Genomic DNA, 19221 nt, shown 5'->3' with positions numbered 1-19221 from the left:
CTCAGCACTGCTTATTTATGTGCAGCAGGGAAGGTTACATGCTCAGGACCCACAATGTCGAGAAAAGGACCTGGAAAGTGAGTATGAGATCCCTCCTTAATAGTGGTTAACTTGGTGTTATATCGGGAGTTAATGATATCTGGCCCCTGTTACTGTCTGTACACTTGGTTATGGAGAGGAATATGAGGTTGGAACAGTTCAATTTTAAAATTACTTTGAGTATAACCTTTCACTATTCAAGCACAAATGTTTCCCATAAATGTTTATTTTCAGTGTTTTCCCAAGTTTTCCTTCCCCTTCAGCCCCATTGTACTGCAATGAAAAAAACAATCAAGCAAACGCTGCATCCCTTCGCTTGTCTCCTTTCCCTGTGCCAACAGCTCTGCATTTGAGATCTCTGATATGGTCCAGGTATAGATCCCCAGAAGATGAGACAACCCCAAATCACCTGGCTTCAGCATCACCAAATCTACAGAAGCAACTCCCAAATGTGTGAGCTCCTGATCACATGAGCCAAGATCCCTGTAAGACTGTCCAAAGGGGAGGCAAATCCAGACATGGCACAGAGCCACATTATTGCTCAGGATAGTGCCTATTGGAGCAAACAGCTCCACAAGCAAGTACTGAATTCAGCTCCCAAGGGGAGGGACCAGAAAGCACTGTATACAGTACAACCCAATGTCTGAAGAAGACACAGCTGTATCTATAAGGGTGCACCCGTCCCATGAAGAGAAAGAGAGGAAAGGAGAGAAATGGAAAGAGACAGAGAGAACAGGATCAAGCAAACACAGGAGCTCACAAGCCTTCAGTAACATGTACCAGCACATTGGACTGGGTGTTTGACCCTGCTGGAGCACCAAAATGCTGGCCCAGCCCCACAGCAGAACCCCAGAGCCACGGTGGGAGCACTCACCCCATTGCCCACCTGATCCCTCCATACCGTGCTGAGTCCCGTTCCATGCATCAGCCTCCAGATTGCTGATGGCAGAGTCCTCTGCAGAGTTTTTCATCTCTTCCTGCTTTTCCTCCTAGACATGAGAAAAGACAAAACAGAAATCCATTGTGTTGGAGGTCTGCACAGAGGTTTATGCTGTGTGTTGTACTCTCACACCGGTGTCAAGGACTCTATGTGCCTCTGCAACAGCCATGATTTGACTGATGCTTGGCCCAGAAATGGGCAGCCAGGAGGATCTGATGATGGGAGCCTGAGGTGAGGAGGATTTTGGTGCAGAATGGTAGCAATCTCACCTGGAGTGGGTCTGTGATAGTCAGGGCTGGTAAAGAGAGCTTTTTTGCCTTGTCAAGGTCACTCTTCCTTCCCCAGGATACACATAATGCAAATATACACTCTCTTACTCCAGCACTTACTTTGGTGGCCCAGACTCAAGAGCAGTTGAGAGCGCTTGAAACCTCCAGCCCATCCAGGACATGTCTAGCACTGCCCAGCTGAAGGTGCCTGGCATGTCAAACAGCCAGCCAAGTGTCTAGAACCCCTGATGCTCCACGCATTCAAGTCTTCCTGGCATTAACAGCCAACAGGTTACCCCTTTGACACAGAGCTGTCATAGCACTGAAAAGCACTGATGAGAACTGCACACACCTACAGTGCATACAGGGGTGACCCATGGTCCATCCTTGACATTGGCATGTGCATACACGTGCCCTCCCTGTCCTCTTCCTACCATTTGCTCAGATTCATATTCATCCTCCGAAGGGCTCTGGTAGTCCTTCCTCTTTCGTTTCTTCACTGGCTTGAGGATTTCAGTGGCATTGGTGCTGCTGGCAGAGTTTTCCACAATGACAGACCTGCACGGAGGAAGGGAGAGTAAACCACTGTGGCATGTGGTAACAGCTGGGGCGTCGGTAAAGTAGAGGCTGCTGGAGAATCACTGTCACTCTATTTCTTGCTCATACATGCTCCCATACCTCCTGACTAATGTATACACTCCTCTTAGCACACAAATTGTTAGGAGGTTAGAACCAGGGTACAGACCAGAGTCACCCTCACATGCCTAGGTGTCAGAAACCTGAACCTAAGGATGGATCAAAAGTGATCTAGTTTTGTTGCAGGGCTCTAAGCTGCATCAGACTCACACAGAGATGCTGGAAAACGAGTCACAGGAGTCACACGTTAGCAAGCAGAGAGGCTGAAAATGCTCTCATGACCCAGACCTCCCACTGCTGCTCAGCCTGGAAGCACCTGCTGCAGCAACCTCTTGCTGCACCCGTGCTCCAGCAGATACATGTTTATGAGGCCACAAATTGGACAGGAAAATATCTGGCACCCATGCTTCCTGCTGTTCCCTGGGACAAGTCTTCATCCCATCACACTGCAGTCAGGGCACTCTGACTACAGAAAGGAGGGAAACAAGCAGGGTCCCCAGCATCTGCTGGAGAAAGATGAGCTTGCATCCCTTGCTGGAGCATGTGGACCAGGGGAGGGTGGGCAGACAGACGGATATGGCTCTGCATGGAGCAGTGTCCCCTTCCTTTACCTTTCTTTGAACTGCTGGTGACAGTGCTCACTGCAGAAGCCCCTGCCTTCCCGGGCTCCATCTGACACATGTCTCTGGCCACAGGTATCACAGTGGTACATGCTTTCTGCTGTTGGCAGCTTGGTCTGCTCCAGCACATCTGAGTCAGAGAGAAGAGGAGCAGTGAGACACAAGGTGCAGCAAAGGAAGCAGGAGACATTTGCCTCGCTCAGGGCCTACGCCAGACAACGTCTGCTGGATGATGGTATCCACCCCAAAAGTGCCACCATGGTGCCCTTACCCTGAGCCACAGTAGGATTGTCCCTGCTGGTGGGTGCCACTTCTGAGTCCCCATCTTTCTCTGTGTGACCCTCCTTTATAGCTTCCACTGGAGGCATCTTATCAGCGCTCACTACCTTCAGCGTCCCGTACTCATTTATTCGAAACTATGCAATTGAACCAAAAAACAAGGAAAAATAGTTAACAAGGAGGATAGAAATTAACACAATAACTTGATAGCTAGTGGGTGCACACGAGCTCTGAGAATGAGAGGGACATGGTTCAGTCACTAGTGAGTCCAACAAGAGGACAGCTCTTCCAATGGCAGAGGCGAGCATGGTACCAAAGTCACCTGTCCTGCTGCCCCTCCACACAGCGCTGGCCGCTGAGCCCGCCAGGGCAAGCACACTGCCTGCACTTGGGTGAGACCAGCACCAGCAGGCAGCACGAGTGGCAGGGTGATGGCTGGAGGATGTGGCGCCCTGAGGATGAGTAGCAGCTGAGAAATCGGAGCATTTTGTTCAAGCTGTTTCATGTAATGAGGGGTACACCTCAAGGCACCTGCTGTCTGATGAGCACAAGGCCAGTGTTTCCAGGGTGCGTGCAGGTGTTTGGTGAGAGCCAACTCCATGGCACAGCTTGGAAAGGAAAGATGCCCTGCACAGCAAATATCATCCCTCTGACTTCCTGTGCAGGGCAGACCTGCTGCAGTCCCCCACACACCATGCGTGTGCTCTATCTGCCAAGCTCACAAAATGGGAGGGCTGCAGAGACAGGGCACAAGAAGCCTTGCAGAGCCAGGACAGCTGAGGGATCCTTCAGCTGGGGTGCAGGTACTGCCAGGGGCCAAGTCACATCCTGCTGGTCCCTGACTGGCACAGGCTGGGAGACTGCCATTTACAGCGGCGAGCAGCTGCAGGGACTGCCGGGCGTTAAACATGGTGGCACAGGGCTGCACTCCAGGACAAGAGCAAATGGCCTCAAGTTATACCAGTGGAAGTTTAGATTGGATATTAGGAAAAAATTACTAGTGAAAAGGGTTGTCAGGCTGCCCAGGGAAGTGGTGGAGTCACCATCGCTGGAGGGGTTTAAAAGCTGCATAGATGAGGTTCTTGGGGACATGGTTTAGGGACAGTGTTAGGTTAGCAACTGGACTTAATGATCTTAAAGGTCTTTTCCAACCAAAATGATTCTATGGTTCTATGATTCTACGCTTACCCGCAGGTTACTCCCAGGCAAAGTAGCCACCCCATCTTTCCACTCCAGTACACGGACTGTGCTGCAGGTCTGCACCCCGCTGATCTGAGGAATGACAGTAGCTGTGATGGGCTCACTCCCCGCTCCCCTCTCTGGCCTCTCAGCCCCTGTGCTTCTCTGTGGTTCCCGGGGGAAACGCTGAATTTCTAAGGTGCTCGTGGGAAGGTTGATGGTAGCAGCATTTGCTTGAGAAGGGAAGAAAGCAAACAAACAACAATAGGCATACGCAGAACACTTAACTGATGCAAACAAGGCTCAAAGGCAGCACAAAATGACAGAGAAGACATAGTCTCCCAGATGAGAGCTCAGTGCTAAGGGCTAAAGCACCCACAAGCAGGCAGCGTGACCTGACAAGATCTGCAGCCAGCAATAGCTTGTGCTGGGGTATGCCACCAATACTATCCGCATTCAAGGGCTCCGGCATCAGCCTAATCTCAGGCTGTTGCAATGACCGGGATGCCCTGATGTGGCACTAATGTGCTGGCAAGCTGACTGCATCTTCCAGTTTAGTTTCACTTGAAAGGAACACACTGTGTCACCCAGGGCCTCTCCACAGTGGGAACCAAGGCACCAGGAGCAGGAAAACTTGGGAGATTTGCTTCTAAAGAACACCCCTGATCTCACCTAACACACATCCATGCTTTTCCCGTGCAACTCCTGAAAGACACTGGTCAGCTGGGCTGAAAACTGTTGTCCCAATTTTCAAGAAGGGTAAGAAGGACGACCCTGGTAATTACAGGCCTGCCAGTCTCACATCAGTGCTTGGTAAAATTACGGAGAAGGTTATCCTGGGAGTTACTGAAAAACACTTGAGAGACAACGCAGTCATTGGTCATAGCCAACACAGTTTCACAAAGGAAAGATCCTGTTTAACTTAATTTCCTTTTATGAAAAGGTCACCCATCGAGTTGACCAAAGCAAGTTAGAAGATCCGAGTTTTATGGATTTTAGCAGAACCTTTGATATCATTTCTCACAGTATCCTCCTAGGCAAGATGTTCAGCATACAGCTAGAAAAGTCCATAGTATGATGGGTGAACAATTGGCTGACAGGTCGGGCTCAAAGACTTACAGTAAATGGGATCACATTAGGCTGGCGGTCAGTCACCAGTGATTCCCCAGGGCTCAATTTCAGGGCCAGTGCTCTTTAATATTTTTATAAATTATCTGGATGCAGGAGTCAAATGTACATTCAGTTTGCTGATAATACAAAATTAGGAGGAGCTGTGGATTCTCTCAAGGGTAGAGAGGCCTTAGAGAGAGACCTAGCTAGACTAGAGAGCTGAGCAATTACAACCTGTATGAAATTTAACAAGAGCAAGTGTCTTATTCTCCACCCAGGGCAGAGTAATTCTGATTATATGTACAAACTGGAAGATTAGAGGCTGGAGAGCAGCTCCGTGGAGAGATCTGGGGTTTGGGTTGATGGCAGGTTGAACAGGAGTCACCCATGTGCCCTGGCAGCCCAAAGGGCCAGGCGTGTCCTGGGCTGCGGCCAGCACAGTGTCCCCTCTGCACTGCCCTGCTGCGGCCTCACCTCGAGCACTGGGGACAGTTCTGGGGCCTCAGGAGCAGGAGGACATCAAACAACTGGCGTGTGTCCAGACGAGGGTGACCAAGGTGGTGAAAGGTCTTGAGGGCAAGACTAACGAGGAGCAGCTGAGATCACTTGGTCTGTTCAGCTTGGAGAAGGCTGAGGGGTGACCTCATCCCTGAGGGGTGACCCCACCACTGAGGGGTGTCCTCATCACTGATGGGTGTCCTCACCACTGATGGGTGTCCTCATCCCTGAGGGGTGTCCTCATCCCTGAGGGGTGTCCTCACCACTGAGAGGTGCTCTCGTCGCAGTCTACACCTTCCTCGGGGGGCAGCGGAGGGGAGGTGCGGATCTCTTCTCTCTGGTGTCCAGTGACAGGACACGAGGGAATGGAATGAAGCTGCATCAGGGGAAGCTCAGAGTGGACACTAGGAACAGGTTCTTCACTGGGAGGGTGGTCAGTCCCTGGAACAAGGTCCCTGGGGAAGTGGTCACAGCACCAAGCCTGTTGTATTGCAAGGAGCATCTGGATGATCTCTTAGTCATATGGTGAAGTTTTAGGTAATCCTGTGAGAGGCAAGGAGTTGGACTTGATGATCCTTGTGTGTCCCTTCCAACTCAAGATATTCTGTGATTCTGTGATAATGCGACAACACACTGCAGAGTGGGCACCCAGCATGCTGTGCTGCACTGGCACACATCCCCAAACATCAGGGCTTTGTTTTGTAACTCAAGAGATTTTGGTTGCCCACAAATCATCCAAGTGACATGGGATATCCAGAGAGAACCTCTAAGATGGCAACAGCAGCACAGGCTTGCCTTACAAGGTTTGGGAGGAGCACAGATATATAAGACCGTGAGGCATCAATGTAGAGGGAGAAGGCTGGGGAGGCACCAGTTAGAGAGGACAGTCCTGCATACCTGGTATAATGAAGGCAGTCGTTGGCAGGTGAGTGCTCTCAGTGGTGACCACATGGACGCTGACCTCCCCAGCAGCATTCCCCTTCGTGCTTCTCACAACCTCCATCTCTGCTCTGCTGTCCATCACCTTGCTTGGGCACAGAGTCAGTCACTGGAAGACAGCAAGAAAGAAATCAAGTTGGGTACAGGTATAAACACGACAAAGGAGTGACAAAGAGACTGTGGAGGATGGTCCCTCCCTTTCCATCATTTCCCAGCAGAAACCCCCATAAGATGTATTGCAGGCCCATCGAACCCAAAAGAGAAGAGCATGAAGGTCACAGCTAGTACAACATGACCTAGTAAACCTCCTGTTGCAAGATCCCAGCTCAGAGCCTGCAAATGCCAAGGGTTTTTTCTTACCTGGCTCCGCTATATGATGGTATGAGCACAGCAGGTCCACCTGAACTATGGCCACTCCTGGGTCCCACTGAGGCCTACACCGCTCTGACACAGACTGTGACTGAGGGTTGGAAAATCCTACCCTGGAGAAGATGGAGGTCCCTGAAGTTCCCCTTGCAGTTCTCCCATTGGGCAGTCACCCTTGATCTTTTAACTGTCTGTAAAAGAGAATTTCACAAGTGACAGGAGTTGACTGGGAGATGAGAGGGGAACATGAAGGCCACTGCATGCAGCTGAGATTCTCACAGGACTGTGAGAATCAACCCATTTAGCCATGAATTTCAAGGAGTAGGCAAGCTGTCAAGGTCCTGAGGGCACTACTGGGCCTTACTGGCCCTGACCAGCCTCCCCTGGGACCCCGGGGCTCCATGTCAGCACACTCTCAGCGTATCTATGCCACGCCGCAGCAGTGCCTGGCAGCAGAGGAACCTGATCCAACAGCTGGTGTCCTGGCTTGACCTCAGACCTTGCCTGGTGACCTGAGCTTCTAGCAGAACCTGGCCACAGTGGTCCTGCCAGCTTGCCTTCCTCGGTCCCCTGTCCCTGGGGCAGCAACCTGCCCCTCCCGGGCCCCAGCAGGCAGGATGGTGCCTACACCAGGATGTCTCCATTCCAAGACCTGTCTGCAAGCCGGAGAGAAGAATGGCATTGTCTCCTGGTACCCAGGGCACCTTGTCAAGGGACGGCTCTCAGTGCTGCTCCTGCCCTCACGAAAACATAATGGACACACAGAGCTAAGCAAAAAACAAGCAATATCATCAGATGTGCTCAGGGAAGGTGGATTTCTCCATGCCTCCTGAAAATGACGGTCCGAGTGTAACAGAGACTGCTGGAGACTGAGGACACTGGGCTGGGAAAGGATTTTGGACCTGCCTGGTTTCGCACACCCTCTTCAAAGCACTTGCTGCTGGGATGGAGGACGGGCTGCTGTGGGGCTAAGCAGGGCACCACACTTGTGTCGTGATCGCTTTTGATACAATCTGAACTTGAAAGAGAAGACAGCCATGTGCAAAACAGGATGATCATCTTAATGAAGCACTCTTAAATAAGAATTTGTCTACAAAGAACAAAGTCTGGAATTTTAAAACCTGAGACACTAAGATAAAGGTGTCACAACCAGAGGGTAAAGAGTGGCATAGTGGGCTCGTGTTAGGGAAGATCTATTTCTTCCTCTCTCTTGCAGTGCTGTCATGTTTGTGATCAGAAATACCTGATGTTCAACTGCAAATGGTATGGACCTTTAAGGCCCTCCAGGTGCAACATCAGAAAAGCGCTGTTACATATCAGGAGAACTGAAGGAACTCAGTAACTCAGCTGGACACCAGACTCCAACTTAAAGCCACAATGAATTTTGCAGCCAGCCTGTCTTGGTGCTTCCCAATACCATCCAGGAAACTATCTGCTTTCTTAGGCACTTAAATCTGATATTTATCCTTGATTCATCACTTGTGTCAAATGTTTCAAGGACAACTCCTTGTTTTGTGTGAGCTGTTGTCTGTTTTTTATTGAAACAGAACTTGGGACTTGAAATGCCTAGAAAGGAAGAGAAATAACCACATCCAGTGCCTAAGCTGGGTAATGCTCAAACTCATCTCTGTACAGCAGTCTATGATGCAAACACAATAGCAAACAATTGCACAGGAAATAACCAGCACTAATTATCATGTGTCAAACACTCTCCAAATGCTTGCGGAGCTGCCTGCCAGTGCTGTTGAGGTTGGTTCTCCTGTGCCTTATGAGTTACAAGGGTGAACAGAATGAATGTGGATTACAGATTGCGGCACTATTCCTTAAACTAGAAAAAAAAAAAAAAAAAAAAGAGAGATTTAGGACTTAAACCTCCAGATAATCCCTCCTTCCACAACCTCCTTGGTTGGTGAAGGGTTTAGAGGGGAAGACATACGGAGAGCGGCTAAAGTCTCTAGTCTGTCTAGCCTGGAGGAGACCTCATAGCGGCTGCAGGTTCCTCAGCAGGAGCAGGAGGGGCAGGGTGAGCTCTGCTCTGTGACAGTGACAGAGCCCAGGGAACGGCAGAAGATGTGCCAGGGAAGGGTCACGTTGGACATTAGGAAAAGGTTCTTCAGCCAGAGGTGCTGGACACTGGAACAGGCCCCAAGCCTGACAGTGTTCAGGAAGAGACTGGACAACATCCTCAGACAGGTAGTGTGAAGTGTGGGGTTGTCATATGCAGGGACAGAAGTTGTACTTGATGATCCTTGTGGGTCCCTTCCAATCCAGGACATTCTGTGATTCCTGGGAAAGGCCTCACTGCAGCAAAGGGCTTGTCCCCTACTGCACCACAGCTGGGCAGCCCAGCTCAGAGGGTCAGGAGCACTGAGGGAGCCATACAGACCACGGCCCTGTCCCACAACAATCTGTCACTCCTGTTCCTCCTCTGCCCCTCAGCAGCGGTGTCTGTGCTCCCCCTGGTACCTCTGGCCAGAGCAACCTCTTTCTTGTTAGCAGAAACCTTTTCTTAACACCTTACCCAACTCCTGCCCTTGAACCACGTGTGGAGCACAAACACTGCAAACAACTCCCCCAGTGTCCTGCTCCATCCTGCAGGAGAGCAAAGACTTTGAGGTCCTGGACACCACAAAACCTTATGGTTACAGATATCTAAAGCCACGTTTCTCTCCTTTTAAGATCCACGGTGGGAGACAGGCCCAAAACTATTCCAAGGTCACACATGAAATGCAAGAACGTTGTCGGTGGCAGAGGGAAATAACACTTAAAGGGTTAAACACATAGCAAGTGCCTAGCTTAGAGCGTTGTGTAACCTACTGTGTTAGAAACAGGATTTTGGTGAAGGGAGCACACTCTGCAAAGATAAGAGGCCCAGCAGCATCCTTGGGTGGACGAGATAACGAGAGTCTTCAGCACAAGGGAGGATGATGATCCAGTTAAAACCAGTCCAGCAGTTTGAGCCCCAGCCAGCTCAGCATACGAGGCCAGAGATGAAAATTCCACAGTGAAGATGAGCAGCCTTCTTCCAAAGACCCCAGCCCACGACCACCAGGTTGGCACTGCACAGTACAACAGGGAGGAGCTGAAGGAGGAGACCATGGAAATGATTTTCCAGAACTGTCTTTTTGGGGAAAGGTTATGAATATGTATAGGTGTCCTGGTTTTGTTAAAAACAAGTTTCTCCTTTAGTGAATTTTCCTGTCAGCTAACGTCTTCTTACTGACTGCACTTTACTGAAAGTTAGATACATGTTTTGGTAGACATAGCAATGGAATGCAAGGTTGCTGATAAGGATGGATGCACATCCTGCAAGAGGGGCAAGGAGAAGCAGTGAATTGAAACTGACCAACTAAGTATTCCATCCCATTCACGTGACACTTCACAGAAAAGTGGGAGATCACGAGGATCTCATCCCTTTTCCCTATGGCCGACATTAGGAGAGGACCTTGCGAGTTGTCCCTGCCAACTGAGGCCAGTGACAGACTGAATCCAGCTCCGGTTGGCTGCAGAGTCCAGTCCAGGACTCCGGGTGCCGGCTCTGCAGTTGCTGGGACTTTCAAGATTGGTTTTGTATATTTTGTATTATTTTCTCTATTTTATCAGTAGCATTAGTAAAACATTGTTAATTTTTCCAACTCTCTTCTCTCAGTCCTTCTTTCCCTCCCAATCACTTGCCCTTACTGGGAAGGGAAGAGAAGGAGGGGCTAAAGGGGGAAAAAGAGGGGGATAGGGGGTCAACAATACATCTGCCAGGGTTTATTGTCACCCCACAATCAAACCTCCACAACAGGCACTCCTGGGATCACCGTGAATATGTAACACCTTGCTACATTTAAACACACTTCCTGCCGCCAGGATCTCCCGCGCTTGCCTGAGAAGGAGTGATCCCCGCGCGCCCGGTGCTGGATAAACACACCTTCTTTATAACCTCCTAGGTTGTCAAGTCTTTTCCCCGCGTCAGTTGGCGTGCACTTGTAAGCACACCCCTGCCACAGCTGAAACCCAGACACTCCCAGTGCTCTCTCACCTCTTGTCAAGGGCTTCCATGGTGTCAGACAAGAGTAGACCACCAAAATGTGCTGACATGAACCACAGCACGTTGCTCATCTAACTCTGAGATGACCCCAAGCCCCAGAGCTGCCCTCCTATGCTCTGAGGCCTTGCTGGTGGGCACCACACAACAGCCAGGCTGCAGAGCTCCCTCCCCAACCCAGAGAAAAAAGAATCAGGACAGGAGACATGGTTTGCAACACACAGTTTTCAAAACCCTGGCAGAAAAGCCCCTGGACGCCCAATCTGCTGTGAAATATCTCAGGTCAGGAGCAGCATATAAGGAAAAGCAGAAAACATGCATCTCTGTAAAGGAGTACAGCCACCCCTATGAGCTGCCCTAGCATCACTGTCACAGCAGGAAAAAGGCACCAGCACACATCCCTTTGGACAACCCTGCTCCCCAACAGCAGCACCTCTGACAGATGTCACAGAGACGATGCCCGCATCTGAGACGTCTGGTTGCACCTGGGCATAGAACCAGAGCCTGAGCTGATACCACCACCCCAGAGATCACTTCAAGGGTTCTCTTGCAAGCCCCGGTATGACCCACTAAGGATCACAGGTTAATTCAGGCTGGAAGGAACCTCAGGAGGTGTCTAGTTGAACCTCCTGCTCACGGCGGGGTCAGTGATGGGATCAGACCAGGTTGCTCAGGACCTTTCCCAGTCTGGTCTTGAAAATCTCCCAGGATGGAAACCATACTTCCTACAAATTAGCACAATCAGCAGAACAAATTAATTCATTTCCTTTCTGGTGACTGCTCTAGATGATGAACAAAAGGTTTATCTATTTTCTAAATTTCTTATTTAGTTGGGATCTTAAAAAGCTTTTGGCCTACACGTGCCCTAGGGATGCTTGGTAAAAATCTGCCCACTCTGACAGGACCAGAATTAAGCCAACACCTAGCAGCTTTCAAAAATCCCACCATCCAGATTTTAAAATAGCAAGCAACTGTAGCAGTGAAGGCTATTTTGGACTTAGCAGTGAGGCTGTGAGTTCTCCATTTTTTCCAGTACTGAGTGTAACTCCGTATGTCTTACAGAGGGTGTAGGTCAGTCCCACTCCCCAACAAGCCTGCCATTCAGCCTCTCCTTGGGTCCACAGGGACCTAAAACTCTGCACACCCACTCCTCTTTTCTGCCTTCTGCTGAGGGACAGCCAAGGACCTCAGGCTCCCACCCTGGAGAAGCCAGAAAGCAGAATAGCCACAGAAACCCCAGCCACACACACACGCTGACCTGTGATTCCTCCCGAAACAACCCCAACGCGCTGGCTGGAAGGAGGAATTTTTCAAGACAACTTTCATCCAGAGGACCTCTCTTTGTTGGCCTGCTTTGCTCCAGTAAAACAGTTCTTGCAATTGTGTTCTCCATGTATTAGTACGTACGTGCACATGGACATCTGTCTGCAGTCAGACCCCACCAAGCTAATTCAATCAGTTTTGACAGCAAGAGTAGATGTCTCCATAACAGTGGTCTCTGTCAGAGTAAAGCCTCCAAGTTCGGGAAACCAAGCACCTGCACAGAGGACAAGGGTCTCTGTATCACCTCTCATCACACAGGGCAGGGCTGGATTTCCTGAGCAGCAGAGAGCAGCTGGGGACACACAAGGGCATGTGCAGAGGAAACCGGCCACAAAACACATGCTGTAAGGCAACCAAGCTACAGCCGTTCTGCTGCTCACAAAGGTTCTAGCTCATCCAGCAAGAAGCATTGGGTGTTGGTCCAGACCAGTGGCACAGAGGCTTAGAAATCAAGTACTTCTACAGTTACTACACACACGAGTCTCCAACTCCGCCACAATCTCACAACCGCCCTCTCACAAAACCACAGCAAAGCCAGAGAAAGATCTGCTCTTTGGAAAGAGGATGGATACACTGCACGCAACAGGCCATCGAGGAGCATGGAGAAAAGCAGACTCGTCGGCACTTCGTAAATACACATTACTTTTAATCACAAAATTGGCTTAAAATAGTGGTGTTTCAAACAACATTGACATGTTTATTGCCTTTGTGGCTTCTCTGATTTCAAAATATTCCTGAAGTCTGTACAGGTATACACTGCAGGCCACCCAGCTGGAAAGCAGCTCTGCAGAAAAGGCACTGGGGGTCCTGGTGGCCATCAGGTTGCCATCTTGCTGCAAGAGCACGTTGTTGGCTCGTGTTCAAACAGCATCCTGGGCTGCATTGCAAGTGTCACACCGGGTGGAGGGAGCGGATCCTTCTCCTCTGCTCAGCTCTGGGGAGGCAGCCCTGGGGTGCTGGGCTCCCCAGTACAAGAGAGAAAGGACATACTGGAGAGAGTCCCGTGAAGGGCCATGGAGATGATGCAGGGACTGGAGCGTCTCTGCTGTGAGAGGCTGAGAGAGCCGGGACTGTTCACTGGAGCAGAGCAGGCTCAGGGAGATCCCGTCGGTGTGGAGATGCTGGAGGGAGGGTGCAGACAGGACAGAGCCAGGCCCTTCCAGTGGTGCCCAGGGACGGGACCAGAGGCCACGGGCACAAACTGGAACACAGCAAGGTCCCCCTGAACATCAGGAAACACTTTTTCTCTGTGAGGGTGACCAAGCACTTGCACAAGTTGCCCAGAGAGGTGGTGGAGTCTCCATATGTGGAGATACTCAAAAGCCACCTGGACATGGTCCTGGGCAACTGGTTCTGGGCAGCCCTGATGGAGCAGGGGTTGGACAGGGTGACCTTCAGAGGTGCCTTCAACCTCAACCAGCCTGTGCGTCTGTGAATCATTTTACAGGAATTTCCTCAACCATAACAGAGAACTTATCTGTCCTCAGCAACTGCTGATGTATGGATTATTAATTACTTCCAGTGGCAAAATTGAGCCCTTAAGAAAAAGCACCTGCCGCGATTGTGCTAAAACTGCAAGTGATGCACCAGAGCACTGCAGAGACACAGTGGGTTGGGAGCTGCTCCCTGGGACCTTCCCCTGTCTTCTGGCATTGCCCAGGGCAGGCATTTAAGACACTCATGGCACTGCAGAAAGTATTTGCTCCACATTCACACAGAAGCACATTCAGTAGCACCCTTTCCACAGGCAGGTGCACCAGCAGAGAAAGGCAAACACACACACCTCTTCCAAATCGAACTGTTGCTTTAAACCCAGGAGGTGATCCCTCCTCTGGAATAAACCCAGGGCCACAAAGTCCTCCTCCATGCTGCAGTATGGGGTGAGGTTTGGAATGGACTGCAGTATTTATCAACATCTCAGCACAGGAAGAAGTGTCCTTCTGTGCAGTAAGAGGCTGTTCATGTTGCACATTTCAAAATAGCAAATAGATTCTGTGAAGACAGAGATCGGAGAGAGGAGGGAAAGAGAGCAGAAAGCTGCTTTCAGTCCTCAGATACAGCTGTCAAAGCAGAGACAACTGGGTTGGGTGTCACCTGCTGTCCCCAGGAGCACCCCGCCACCGGGAACAGCTCTTGGGCCTGTGGATCTGCTCAGCCCACAGGTGGACAGAATGAACAGTTACCAGGGGTCTCAAGTGCCACCCCAGGGGGCTCAAGATGACACCGTCCAAGCTCAATGCTGGGGCCAGAAGGCAGCCTGAAGCCTGCGCAGCTCTGATGGGTGCAGACTCCCAGCCGCCCCCGAGAGGGGCACAAAGGGGACACCTGCATCCCACCTTACACGCTGGTGTTGTGAGCCACTGCCTACTGGTAGTGCCAGACGTGCTGCAGTATCCAGACCCGCATAGAGTTAGGGCATAAGACAGGATATTTTTTCCACAAGTACACTTATAAGCAGGCAGAAACATCCAAAGATGATTGATACATGATCCCGAAATATTTCAAAGCGTGCAGTCTTTTATCTTCTTTTGCAACTAGTAGAGAAATAAATCCAGAACCTGCCCTAGACCATATGGACCATCCTCACATAGCCTGGGCTGTTTGTTCTGTGCTCTGCTAGGCTGGACTAACACCGTCCATGCTGCAGGACCCCTTCAAGGACTCCAGTAGCATCATCTTCAGGCTCCACGATGGCGTGTCCTCATGTGGTGTTTAATAAACACCAGAAGGAACATGGTCAAGCACCCACCCTGGAAAGGGCTTCCAACTTCTGGATGTCCCAGAGAGCGTCCCTTGGGAGAGCCAGGGAAGAACAGTCCCTCTCCCTGTCTCTGCTGGACACCGTGTCATGCCCAGGCAGCGCCTGGCACCACACACACCCAGCTGAGACCAGTCAGCCCAGCGAGACCTGCAGTCGCACCGGCACAGAACTCGTCCAAAGGAGAAAAGCACCCGGGCGTCGTTTTTTAAAGTTTTCGGGAAGGCAGCCACAACTGCCGGACATAGCGCCTTGCCTTGAGCAAAAAACACCTTGCTGCACCTAAGTGTTACAGCTGTGAAACGACCCGGTGCGGGCCCGCCGTTCCCCACGGGGCGAGCGGGGCAGGCGGCTCCCGGCCGCTCCGCTCCCGGCCGCCGCGCCGCCAGGTCGCAGCCCCACCCCGCCGCGGCCCGGCCCGCTCCGTGCCCCGCCGGCCCGCTTGGCCAGGGCGCGGCGCAGCGGGTCCGGGCCGCCCCGCCCGCCCGGGGTGGCTTTGAAAACAGGCGGCAACAGCGGAGCGGGCCTCAGCCGCCGGGCCCACGGCCGTCCCGGCTACAGGGGGCGGCGCGCAGCGGGCCCGGCCCCGCCGTCCCAGCCCCGGCAAGGCCCCGGCCCCGCTCGCCCGACCAAAGCGCCGCCTGTGGGGAAAATCAAAGGCGGCGACCCCGGGCGGGGAGGCGGCCCCTGGGCTGGGCAGTGCCCGGCCGCGCTCCTTACCTCCACGGCAGGGCCCGGCGGCCGGGGCCCGGCCAGGGCGCTGCTCCGAGCCGCAGCGGGGCCGCCCGGCCCGGCGTGCGCTGCGCAGACCGCGGTACGGCCGGGCCGCCGCCGCGGCGCCCGCACGGCCCTGCCCGGCCCGGCCCGGAGCTGCGGGGCTGCGAGCGCGGCCGCACCGGGCGGGGGGCTGAGCGGCGGGAGGGGCGCGCGTGTGAGTGCGCGTGAGTGTGTGCGCGGGGAGGGGGCGGTAATTGGGCAGGTTGAAATGCAGGCACTTAATGAGCGCCGTCGCCATGGCAACCCGTGTGTTCCTCCACGCCGCAGTGTGCAATCCCGCCGCAGCGGTTCGGGAGCTGCCGGGCGGGGAGGGGTCGCCACGGCAACGCCCGAGCCCCCGGCCGGGGCCGGCCGCCCCAAGGCCGCCACCGCCTGGCTCGCCGCCCCTTGGCCGGGCAGGGGCTGGCGGGCACGGCGCCGCTTGTCCCCACCTCGCTGAGGGGCCGGCATCTGGCGCTGGTCGCCTTCAGGCACACGTTGAGTTCCGGGGTCCCAGTGTCCCCCATCCTTGCCTTGCACAGGGGCTGCGAGTTGGCTGAAATGCAATTTTCCACTGCTTTTCTCTCTTGGGTTAGATGGGACGGGGGGCTTGAAAGCCAGAAGTTGCTTTTTCTCTGAGTCATTAATATTAACACCCTCAGAGAGCAATAGACTACATCGCTGGTGGTAACATGTCCTCCTCGTTAACAGCCAAGAGGCCCCGGAGACCAAACTGGTTCCCCAGCCTGATGCGGGGAAAGCTTCTCTTGCTCAGCTCTCGTACCACAGCATCAAAGAACAGACAGAAAACATCACATGAAATCCCCAACATCGCTCAGAAGCAAAAGGATAGCATGAGCTAGTTCTCTCAGGGAAATGAAGGACTTTCTCTTGCACAGTGCTCAGTAGTTCTTCCTAAGTGCTCTGCTCAAAAACCAGAGGAGTTTACATGTCCACCCTTTATTATCTTATGGCCACACAAGAAGTGTACCTTTCAGACCCACAATGTCTGTCCCACTTACCCACAGAGGGTGGCAGTGGAAGAAACCAACACTGGAAGCAGAAGGGCCAAAATGCAAGAAGCTGATGAGAACTGCACCGGCATGTGTTGGAGCAGCCGGGGGAGGCGAGCGCTGCTCGCCCCGCGGGACAGCTCCTGCGCCCCGGCCCCGGCAGGGACAGCTCCTGCGTTCCGACCCCGGCAGGGACAGCTCCTGCGTTCCGACCCCGGCAGGGACAGCTCCTGCGCCCCGACCCCGGCAGGGACAGCTCCTGCGTTCCGACCCCGGCAGGGACAGCTCCTGCGCCCCGACCCCGGCAGGGACAGCTCCTGCGTTCCGACCCCGGCAGGGACAGCTCCTGCGCCCCGACCCCGGCAGGGACAGCTCCTGCGCCCCGACCCCGGCAGGGACAGCTCCTGCGTTCCGACCCCGGCAGGGACAGCTCCTGCGTTCCGACCCCGGCAGGGACAGCTCCTGCGCCCCGACCCCGGGCAGGGACTGCTCCTGCGCCCCGACCCCGGCAGGGACTGCTCCTGCGTTCCGACCCCGGCAGGGACAGCTCCTGCGTTCCGACCCCGGCAGGGACTGCTCCTGCGCTCCGGCCCCGGCAGGGACAGCTCCTGCGCCCCGACCCCGACAGGGACAGCTCCTGCGTTCCGACCCCGGCAGGGACAGCTCCTGCGCCCCGACCCCGGCAGGGACAGCTCCTGCGCCCCGACCCCGACAGGGACAGCTCCTGCGTTCCGACCCCGGCAGGGACAGCTCCTGCGCCCCGACCCCGGCAGGGACAGCTCCTGCGCTCCGACCCCGGCAGGGACTGCTCCTGCTCGCTTCGTGTTTCCAGCACGAGTATCTGCCAGTTTTTTATCACCTTGAGTTGCATACTTTTTTAATACATTTAAAAAGATAAAGACTCTGATTAAGCAGTCAGATCCTGAAAATCAGGAAGTAAGTACATAAGCGAAAGTATTTCCTTTGCTGCTGCTGCCTTCTTCCCCCTTTTCAAATAAACCTTAAGTGGCACAGTATAGAAAAAGTTCTTGCCATATAAATCCTTTTATGGTGCAGTGGGAGGTTCAAATAGATTTGAATCAGAAGCAGAGTGAAACTCAGTCACTTGAAAAGCAACCCAGCATTCACCTTCTCCCATAAGTTCCCTGTTCTGGCTATGCCTGCCATAAAAAACAAACAGAACATTAATTCAGTATGATGAATTCCTGGGAAACAGCTACTTAAAGCAAAAAACAGAGGCATCCCTTGCTTCCCAGCAAGCTCTCTGGCTGATGTAATACCACACCATTTCTCCCTCCTGTGCCTCTGCTTCCATTTCTGTGACCTCTGCTATAAAGCATCTTGACCTATAGGTACACATTGGGGTCTGAGAGGCTGGAGAGCAGCTCCATGGAGAGATCTGGGGTTTGGGTTGATGGCAGGTTGAACAGGAGTCACCCATGTGCCCTGGCAGCCCAAAGGGCCAGGCGTGTCCTGGGCTGCGGCCAGCACAGTGTCCCCTCTGCACTGCCCTGCTGCGGCCTCACCTCGAGCAGTGGGGACAGTTCTGGGGCCTCAGGAGCAGGAGGACACCAAACAACTGGCGTGTGTCCAGACGAGGGTGACCAAGGTGGTGAAAGGTCTTGAGGGCAAGACTAACGAGGAGCAGCTGAGATCACTTGGTCTGTTCAGCTTGGAGAAGGCTGAGGGGTGACCTCATCCCTGAGGGGTGACCCCACCACTGAGGGGTGTCCTCACCAGTGATGGGTGTCCCCACCACTGAGGGGTGACCTCACCACTGAGGGGTGTCCTCACCACTGAGGGGTGTCCTCATCCCTGAGGGGTGACCCCACCACTGAGGGGTGACCCCACCACTGAGGGGTGTCCTCACCACTGAGGGGTGTCCTCACCACTGAGGGGTGCTTTCATCGCAGTCTACACCTTCCTCGGGGGGCAGCGGAGGGGAGGTGCGGATCTCTTCTCTCTGGTGTCCAGCGACAGGACACGAGGGAATGGAATGAAGCTGCATCAGGGGAAGCTCAGAGTGGACATTAGGAACAGGTTCTTCACTGGGAGGGTGGTCGGTCCCTGGAACAAGGTCCCTGGGGAAGTGGTCACAGCACCAAGCCTGGATGATCTTAGTCATATGGTGGAGTTTTAGGTAATCCTGTGAGGAGCAGGGATTTGGACTTGATGATCCTTGTGTGTCCCTTCCAACTCGAGATATTTTGTGATTCTATTAACTTTTGTTTATTTAAATGTAGCTCTCAGTAATGCTTTTATTATTTAATTTATTCTGACATGGCTTACCAGACTGCACTATGCCATTAATACCACTAGACCTAACTAGTGCAGACTGCAACAGGGCTGTGCTTAACAAGAGATGCTCTGGGACACGTTAGGCCGGGATTGCCGGGACTCATCCCCACGCATTCTGCTGTTCACAGGGTGGCAGCATCTGCAGGTTGTTGTGCTTGCCACGCC

At 53.1% G+C, this 19221-nt stretch overlaps 1 protein-coding gene across 8 annotated transcripts in view; it reads right to left on the bottom strand.

The window, feature by feature from the left end:
* L3MBTL1 (L3MBTL histone methyl-lysine binding protein 1) overlaps positions 1–15956 on the bottom strand; it is a 33082-nt gene extending 17126 nt beyond the window's left edge. For 2 of the 8 annotated variants that reach the window (XM_065032757.1, XM_065032758.1), the window contains exons 1-7: positions 6870–15636; positions 6468–6618; positions 3972–4195; positions 2776–2920; positions 2496–2634; positions 1683–1806; positions 926–1028 (exon numbers count right to left, since the gene is read on the bottom strand). In XM_065032757.1, the coding sequence (XP_064888829.1) occupies positions 926–1028; positions 1683–1806; positions 2496–2634; positions 2776–2920; positions 3972–4195; positions 6468–6591 (859 nt within the window). In that variant the 5' untranslated portion in view covers positions 6592–6618; positions 6870–15636. Of the gene's footprint in view, positions 1–913; positions 1029–1682; positions 1807–2495; positions 2635–2775; positions 2921–3971; positions 4196–6467; positions 6635–6869; positions 15642–15709 lie in introns of those variants that run through there. The other 6 variants (XM_065032754.1, XR_010466678.1, XM_065032755.1 and 3 more) reach the window with 6 other exon arrangements.
* Between the last annotated feature and the right edge of the window lie 3265 nt (positions 15957–19221).

This window comes from Columba livia, chromosome 16 (assembly GCF_036013475.1).
Source record: "Columba livia isolate bColLiv1 breed racing homer chromosome 16, bColLiv1.pat.W.v2, whole genome shotgun sequence".
In the NCBI taxonomy this organism is placed as follows: domain Eukaryota; kingdom Metazoa; phylum Chordata; class Aves; order Columbiformes; family Columbidae; genus Columba; species Columba livia.
This window is presented reverse-complemented; position numbering and strand designations above follow the sequence as displayed.